This window comes from Microtus ochrogaster, chromosome 21, assembly GCF_000317375.1.
Source record: "Microtus ochrogaster isolate Prairie Vole_2 chromosome 21, MicOch1.0, whole genome shotgun sequence".
Taxonomy (NCBI): Eukaryota; Metazoa; Chordata; class Mammalia; order Rodentia; family Cricetidae; genus Microtus; species Microtus ochrogaster.
The window spans coordinates 41340254-41350014 of NC_022022.1; the positions used below are offsets into that span (position 1 = coordinate 41340254).

At 36.8% G+C, this 9761-nt stretch overlaps 1 protein-coding gene across 1 annotated transcript in view; it reads right to left on the reverse strand.

Annotated features, from left to right (window-relative positions):
• Window positions 1-448: 448 nt before the first annotated feature.
• The window catches only part of Wls (wntless Wnt ligand secretion mediator), a 97612-nt gene continuing 88299 nt past the window's right edge, over window positions 449-9761 (reverse strand). Inside the window, exon 12 of the mRNA XM_005357440.2 lies at window positions 449-1297. Coding sequence (XP_005357497.1) covers window positions 1188-1297 — 110 coding nt within the window. The 3' untranslated portion in view covers window positions 449-1187. The remainder of the gene's footprint in view (window positions 1298-9761) is intronic.

Here is a 9761-nt window from a genome sequence, read left to right on the forward strand (position 1 = left end):
ATATTGAACAAGGTCACATGACTAGTGCGTGAGAGACCTTTGATAGGAAACCACCTTCTAAATTCAGGATCTAGTGTTCTATCTGCCATGTAGCTTTTTTATCATTAAAAAAGCACAAACAAACAAAACCAATATCAGGTTTTAGTGGATGCAGGAATAAGATCAGTGTGCATGAGGGTCTAAACCATCTGATACTTCATCTATTCTTTGCTAGCCTAGAATCTAAAGTCTTAATAGCTGTTACAGAAACCTCCAGGAACAGATAGTCAATATTTCTGCCAGCAGCAAGCTACTCTATGATCCAGGCAAACTTAAATCCGCACGCCTGAACATTGCTGCGGCAGCAAGGAGAGCATATTTACATTCATTTTAATCAAATGATTGGATTTACAGTTTTGGAGATTGTTTGAAATATTTTATCAAAAGAAAACACATTTTAAGCAAGTAGTTAAAAAGGCTTTTATGACCCAAAAGTTGTTTAATAACAGAAATCCTACTTGGGTAGTTTAGCAAATATTTCTCAAAATCCACATCTAACAAACAGACATATTAGTACCAGATACACAGATTTGGTTTCAAAGCTGAAATCCCTCCAGAATAATGAACTTCTCATGATATTTGATTATTTTGTAGTAAGACACCAAAAACAAAACAAAAAAAATTGGAACATTTGTACCGCAACTTAAATAATAACTCAGTTGGATACTTGGTGATATAAATAAGATAAAAAGAAGTATCCATGGAGGAGGGTGAAAAGGCTAACACATGAGCAAATGTTGGACTACAAACAATGTTTAAACACATCCCAGAATCAAAAACAGGAAATAAGTTGTAATCTACCCAATATAGATCCTATTGGCCCAAACCATCCCAAAGAATATACCCTTCCATATGAGTGTTACTAACCCACCTGCTACATATGTTGTTTGTCACTAATTTAACAATGACCACAAACAATGGGTCATATCAGTTTTTGTTATCACACATGATATATTCATAGCAGAAGTTTTGCAAAAGTCACTGTCCGAAGTTATCAGACAAATGTCCACTCACTGGTCTAAGAAACCATACCTAAGAGGCACTAGGCATCCACTTTTCACTAAACTCTGCATATATAGTAGGCTCTCCACTCTAGAGAAGAGGCTGGATAGAGAAACAATTCCAGCCCAGTGCAGCACCATAGCGTCCTATTCCTGTGCTTCTTTACGGGTCAACTTGTAGATCTCAGTTGGTCCATCCACATGGGTGATTGTGGTGGTGAGCTGCAGTTCTTCTCCACTGTGGATACCCAGGTCACCTGAAAGAAAGTATTTGGTGTTATACTTATTCAAGGATGAAAGAGAGGCACTTCACATTCTACCCTGATAGGCTCTCTCAACATTTTTGTTTAGAATTTATTAATTTTTCTTAATGTCACATTTTGTCCTCAGAAAGGTCATTAATGATATGAGTTAAACCACTGCTATCATTTATTATCAGCATTTAATGAAAGCTGACCTTGTACTTAATGGTGTTTTAAATACTTATTATTCAATCTTATTTAATACTCATAAGAGCAAGCTAAGGTGCAGTCAATTATGATTATGCCAGCTAAATAGGTAGGGAGCCATGGAGGGACAGATACATAAAAGCACAGCAGTGAGTCCTGGCAAGGTGCTCCTGACTCTGAGATCTATGCAGTGGGCTAAGTCAGTAAAATCTACCTCACACAGATGTGCAAGGTTGAGTAGGCACAAATCAGCTATTGATGATAGCATATACAATGACTATGTCCCCTACTGATGTGGGATGCCCTCCTGTATGCTGTGAATATATTTTATTACCATTAGTTAGTAAAGAAGCTGATTTGACTAATAGCCAGCCAGAATAGAGCCAGGTGGAAAATCCAAACCAAGATTTGGATTTGGAAAAGGAAGGCAGAATCTGAGAGATGCCAGAAGATGCCAGAAAAAGCAAGATTTGAAGTAACAAGCCATAAGCCTTGTAGTAAAATATGAAATAATAAAATAGGATAATTTAAGTTGTAAGAGTTAATTAATAATAAGCATGAGATAACAGGCCAAACAGTTTGTAATTAATAGTAAGCCTCAGAATGGTTATGCATGAACTGGTGAATGGGAGAGAAACCTACAGTTACATCTTATAAACAAGACATGCCTATCCTAGTCAGGTAATAGGCTAAGATAATGTGTATCAACAGCAATCATGGACTTTCTTCTTCAGAAACAAAGAACCAAATATGTGTGCCAAATTTTTTCATGCCCTCAGGACTGTGAAATACCAAGACAGAAATAAAATAGCATGGCCTTCCTTAATTAGGAAAACTAGTGAGAAGAGAGTAGAAAAGACCCAGAATCAATGGTCAGTTTTACTCTGAGAGATACATACATTTGTAGATAAGAGAATTGGGAAATAGAACATGAAATGTGGGTTATTTTCTTAGTTTCAGCATATAATTAAACTCAGACTTAGGGTTAGGGGCAGAGAGTGACCTGACAATCTCTTAGATACTGTCCAGAACATTAAGAGACCTATGAATGACCTTTGAATACTATCTTAGGGAGAGATCAACCAAGAGTTCCTTAGATACTGTCCAGTGATTGAAAGTCTTAGAATCACACAGGTCATCCACTTTAGGAACTAGATTGTTTAGATGATATGTTTGTTCAAGGATACCATATGGTATTTGTTTTTAATTATAGCTTCATTTTTCAGTATGGTATACCATAATCTATTGCATCATTAAATACCAGCTCTCAAGACTTAGGCAAAGAACATTCTAAATAAAGAAGCCTCTAGCACTTTCATTAAATTCTACTTCTGGGCAGGAGAAAAAAAAATGCATAACAAACCTTGAGAGAAGTTGCCAAATCTATGTCAAGCAAAGAACAACCACTAATTTTATAAAAAGCACATTCTTTCTAGTCATAAACTTTACCTCCCTCAACTCAAATAGCCTTCTTTTGCTTTCATGTCATGTGTATGTCATCATTCTCACATCATTCTTATGTGCAGGCACACACACACACAAGCATGCATTCTAGCCCATGACTCAGTTGTTCAGGAAAAGCAGAAAACTCACACTTCTATTTAAAGAGCAACTTATGGATTTGTATGTTTAGGCTGAGCCATCATATCAAAGCCAGAACATATATGATGACATATATGTTCCATTCACCAGAATTTCAAAGACAATCCTGACCATTACAAGAATACTGTTAACCTAATGGATTCCTTTCTCCTAGAAAATGTGTATGATGTTGCATATTTTATAAAGAAATAGCCAAAATACTTTCACTTAAAAATAAAAAGATAAAACAAACAAGCAAAAAATCAAAAATAGGCATCTATGTTATAGTATGTATCCATGCCTGACAACTTTCCCTGCCCCTTCTTTTTCTCTTCTTTCCTTTCTTTCTTTCTTTTTTGGAGACAGGATTTAACTATTTAGCCAAGGCTGGGCTCAAACTCAAGATCCTACTGCCCATGCCTCTGGATTGCAGTGATTACAGGTATGCACTATTACTCCTGGCTCTGACACAAGTTTAGGTGTTATACAAACACTAATGCAGAAATCCACAAAGCATTCTGCTGTCACATCATTCCCATTCTGCTGATAAATAGCCAAGGGTTAGTAACCTGCCCAAACTGACTCATAGTAATATTAGATGCAGATACAAACTATAGCAATACGAACCAGGCTCAGGTTCTATCATCTCTTCTTCAATTTTACAGTTTCCAAATGCCAACAAGACCACCAGTGAAGTACGAAGTTTAAGTGAAATGTGTTATGAATATATACAATAATGATCATACTTACAGATAATAAATATAAAATCTAACAAGGAGGGACTTTTGGAATAATAATTTTGTTTTAATATTCAATATGTTTTTAGCATATAAATCTGAGAAGCAACAAGGAAGCTCTGGTCTATATATATTTGCAATATGCACTGTTGGATGCTTAGCATGTCCTGTATTTCCTTGTAAGATGGGAGGATAATGAAGCACTAATTGTCAACCTAATGTGCTAGAGGAAGACTCGCAGTGAAAAATCTATACAGCAAAATATATTATTCTTGCACCTTGCAAAGCAATTTTCCCCCTTAGGGTATGGCATTGGGAATATGCCAGTAGCAGAGGGGGAGTAAGGATTCCTTTATTTGGCTCCAAACTCCATTAACCCCTATTTCTGCCAAAGTCTTTTTCCATCTGTTAGTCTATCTCTGTCTTGGCTTCTGGGTTCTCAAAGTCTTTTACCACACAATACAAGAAAAAAAAAAAACCTTTAAAAACATTATTAGAGGCAGATGGAGAATTAAGAAAACTTCCACATACTGTGGCCATTCTGAGTGTTTTACAGATTCTTTGTGAGAATAAAGTTCTTCTAACATTAAAAGGGATCACATGATTATATCCTTATAATCATCAAGGTCAACTAATATCTGAACATCCTATCCCAGAAGAAGCAGAATAAAATGTCCTTAAATATAACTTAATGAAGATTATAGAGACCTAAGAACAGAAAAATGAAAAGTTCTCTTAAAGAAATGGGTGAAAAGATAAACAAAAAAAATGGAAGAAAGCAATAGATCTCTTAAGGGAAGTCAAGGAAAAAAATTAAACAGGCAATGCAAACAGTTCAAACTTAAAAATTGAAATTGAGACAATAAAGGAGACACAAACCAAGGTAATTTTTGAAATGAAAAATCTGGATAAATGAACAGGAACTACAGATACAAGCATAATTAACAGATTATAAGAGATGGGAGAGAATCTCAGGAGTTGAAGGTACTCTAGAGAAAATAGATTCATCAGTCAAAGAAAATGTTACATCCAACAAATTTTTACACAAAACATCCAGGAAATCTGGGACCCCATGAAAATATCAAACATAAGAATAATAGGGATAGAAGAAAGAAAAGTACTCCAGCTCAAAGGCACATAAACTATTTTCCACAAAATCATAGAAGAAAATTTTCCTAACCTAAAGAAGGCTATGCCTATGAAGGTACAAGAAGCTTACCGAATACCAATTTTTACACAAAACATCCAGGAAATCTGGGACCCCATGAAAATATCAAACATAAGAATAATAGGGATAGAAGAAAGAAAAGTACTCCAGCTCAAAGGCACATAAACTATTTTCCACAAAATCATAGAAGAAAATTTTCCTAACCTAAAGAAGGCTATGCCTATGAAGGTACAAGAAGCTTACCGAATACCAATTAGACTGGACTTAAAAAAAAAAAGGCCCCTCACTATATAAAAATCAAAATACTAAACATACAAACTAAAGAAAGAATAAGAGTTGTAAATAAAAAGGGCCAAGTAACATACAAAGGCAGACCTATAAGAATTATACCTGTCTTCTTTCAGAATTACCTCTGAAAGCCAGATTGCTACAGACACTAAGAGATCATAGATGCAAGGTCAAACTATTATACCCAGCGAAGCTTTCAATAATAAGACAGAGAAAACCAAATTTAAACAATATCTATCAACAAATTTATCTTTACAGACAGTACTAGAAGGAAAACTCCTACCCAAGGAAGTTAGATGCACCCATGAAAACAAAACCAATAGAAAACCTCACACTCACACCAGCAAAAAAAACCCAAAGAAGAGCAAAACACAAATACTACCACGAAAATATAAAAGGAATCACTGGTCATTAATCTCTTACTACCAATGGACTCAATTCACATATAAAAATGGCAATCTTACCAAAAGCAAGCTAGCAATTCAATGCAATCCCATCAAAATCCCAACACAATTATTCAGAGACTTCAAAATAACAATAAAACCAAAAAACACAGCATAGCCAAAAAAAAAAAAAAAAATCCTGTACAGGAAAGGGACTTCTAGAGACATCACCATCCCTGACTTCAAGCTCTGCTTTAGAGCTATAGTAATGAAAACAATTTGGTATTGGCATAAAAACAGACATGTAGACCAATGGAATCAAAGGCCCTGATATTAATCCATACATTTTTTTTGTTTTTATATTTACTGATTTTATTTTTTTCTTTTTTCTTTCTTTATTTATTTATTAAAGATTTCTGTCTCTTCCCCGCCACCGCCTCCCATTTCCCTCCCCCTCCCCCAATTGCTTTTCGGGCTGAGGGGGGGGGACTTAATCCATACATTTTTAAAAAACTGATTTTTGACAAAGAAACAAAAACTATACAATGGAAAAAAGATAGCATTTCCAACAAATGGTGCTGGCATAAATTCAGCAACACTGAACCTCATAGAGGAAGTAGCCTTGAACACATGGGCAAAGGAGACAACTTCCTAAATATAACACCAGTAAGTAGCATAGACACTGAGAACATCAATTTATAAATGGGACCTCCTGAAATTGAGAAGCTTTTGTAAAACAAAGGACACAGTCAATAAGACAAAACAACAGCCTATAGAATGGGAAAATATCTTCACCAACTCCATATTGGACAGAGGACTAATCTCCAAAATATATAGAGAATTCATGAAACTAGACATACCTAACCTAAAATACCAAATAATCCAATTAAAAAAATGGGGTACAGATCTAAACAGAGAATTTTCAACAGAAGAATCTCAAATGGCATAGAGACACTTAAGGAATTGCTGAATATACTTAGCCACCAGGGAAACACAAATTAAACTGGCTTTGAGATAATATCTTTCAACAGTCAGAATGGCTAAATTCAAAAACACTGATGATAGCTTATTCTGGAGAGGATATAGAGTAAGGGGAACACTCTTCGATTGCTGGTGGGAGTGCAATCTTGTAGAGCCACTTCGGAAATCAGTATATCAGTTTCTCAGAAAATTGGGAATCAATCTGCCACAAGAGCCAGCAATACCACTCTTGGGTATATACCCAAAGGATGCACATGCATACCCCAAGGACATCAACTGTGTTCATAGCAGTATTATTTGTTATAGCCGGAACCTGGAAACAATCTAGATGCCCCTCAACCAAGAATGGATAAAGAAAATGTGGTACATTTACACAATGGAGCACTACTCAGCAGTAAAAACGAATGAAATTTGCATGCAAATGGGTGGAACTAGAAAAAAAAAAAACAAACCCGAGTGAGGTAACATAGACCCAGAAAAGACAAATACAGTATGTACTTACAAGTGCATATTAAACATAAAACAAAGGACAACCACCCTACAGTCTATGACACAAGAGAAGCTAGGTAACAAGAAGAACCCTAAGAAAGACATATATGAATCCCCTTAGGAAGGGCAAAAGAAAAGGTCTCCTGAGAAAATTGGGAGCATGGGGGGAAAGGGAGGGCAGAAGGGGAGGGGGAGGGGAGAAAAGGAGGGAGGAGGAGAACATGAGGGAAGGTAATGATAGAGATAGGGAAAGGACAGAGAGGGAGATATTGCTTGATAGAGGGAGCCGTTATGGGGCTAGTGTGAAGCCTGGCATCAGGGAAATCCTCAGGAATCCACAATGATGACCCCAGTTAGGACCATAAGCAATAGTGGAGAGGATGCCTGACTAGCCTTCAGATGGATGTCCACCTTAATTGTCATCATAGAACTGTCATAATAGAAGCAGATGCAGAGATCCACAACTAAGGACTGTACCAAGCTGTTGAAGAGAGATCAGTTGAAGAGAGGGAGGAGCAATAATATGAGCAAAGGGGTCAAGACCATGATGGGGAAACCCACAGAAACAGCTGTCCTGAGCTAATGTGAGCTTACTGACTCTGGACTGATAGTGGTGGAACCTGCATAGGACCAAACTAGGCCCACTAAATGTGGGTGACAGTTGTGTGACTTGGGCAGTCTATGGGACCACTGGCAATGGGACCAGTATTTATCCCTAGTGTTTGAAATGGCTTTTTGGAGCTCACTCTCTTTGGAGGGATACCTTGTTCAGCCTAAATAAATGGGGGGAGGGCCTTGGTCCTGCCAGACTTTGTTGACTCCCCATGGGAAGTTTTACCCTTTCTGAGAAATGGATGGGGGGAATGAGGGGAGCAGGAGCAGGGGAGTGAGTGGGAACTGGGATAGGTATGTAAAATGAGAAAAGATGGTTTAAAAAATAAAGTAAAAAAAAAAAAGAAGAAGAAGAAAGATAAACTTTCTGCAAAGGGTGTTTTCCCACAAAAGCAACAACATAGTATCAAAACAGATGGTAGTGAGACTGAAGAGTCCTTGCTCCAGACACTGCAGAGTCACCTCTCCTGGCACCTCCCCATGTCCATTTCTTTAGCTTTAGCTGATCATGACAACCACATGCCTCTTTTACCAGAACTGAAACCGGTGAACTTCATGTTCTAGCATAGCCTTGTTCCAAAAGAGAAAAACAATAAAAACAAAATACAAAACAGCAATTAATCCTGCCTTTAAGGAATCAAGAGTCCATTGGGAGAATGAAAGGAATGGGCTAGATGTGTGCCATAAAAAGAGCAATTATGTTATCTCAGGTCTGCTTCTTAGAAATCTAGCTCTAGCTGCACATCTAAGAAAATAGATTTAAAACCTGGAAAACGTTTCTTTACTCTCACTTTTTCTAAGACATAGTACAAACAATTTGCAGTATGTATGTGTTTATATTTGTTTGTACATGTGCATAAGGTTTATGGGCAAATGTTTGTGTGCATTTAGAAATCATATAGTTGTCAGGTATCTTCTTCAACGGCTTCCCACCTTATTTTTTGAGACAGGATTTTTCAGTGTACTTGCAACTCACTGTTTTTGTCAGCATTAGTGGTCAGCAAGTCCCAGGTATATGCTTGTCTTTATCTACTCTGTGACTTTCCTTACCCCATTGTCTAGGTTATAAACAATGTACCACCATGACTAGTTTTACATGCATGTTGATGACCCACAATCAGGTACTTATGCTCATATGTCAAGTCCTTCAGCATTTGAGTCATCTCCCTGGTCACAATAAAAGTAAAGTTATAAAAGGTATGAAAATAACTTGCAATGAAACTTCATTGATGCTTATCAATCTGGTTCAACTTACCTGACTATTAAAAACATGCCACCAGCCCACAGAAATATTGGACTATTTAGCATAATTTTGTGTTCTAATGTGGGTGATCAAATATAGTTTTCAAAGAGGAGACAATACATAGACTGCACACCAAAGAGTGATAGAGCTTCAGCAGGCTCTGATGAAGGTAGAACCCACTCTCTCACAACACACACATACTGAGTACTGAAAAGTGAGGCTAACTCTTAATGCAAAGAGATGGCCAAGAGTTCATCTCTGTACCATGGCATTTAGAGCACACTAGTACTAATTTCAGAAAAAAAAAATGTCATGTTTTATGTTACCCTAATAATGAGGATGAAGTTAAGGTAAAGCAGGTGTGAAAAAGAGAAAAAAGAGTAAGACTGGAGGTATAATGAAAGAGCTATTAAACTAGCTATTCATTATCTATCTGTTACATGTGGACAGCATTGGGAAGGAACAATTCTTTCCTTTTATGATGGCTAGTGCAGAGACTCAACAAATTCTCCATTTTCTTTTCTCTACCATTACCAGATAGGATAAATACAATTAGATTTGGATTCCTTGGGCTTCTGTGATTGCAAGGTAGGGAAAAGTAGCATTCTCCACACTAGAAAACAGGAATTATTTGAAAACAGAAAAGAAATTGGTTTGAGAAAAAGAATTCTTGAAAATATGGGAATATAAATCAATGAGAGAATACTTGCTAAGCATATATGAGATCCTGGATTGATCCTAACACACACACACAGAGAGAGAGAGAGAGAGAGAGAGAGAGAGAGAGAGA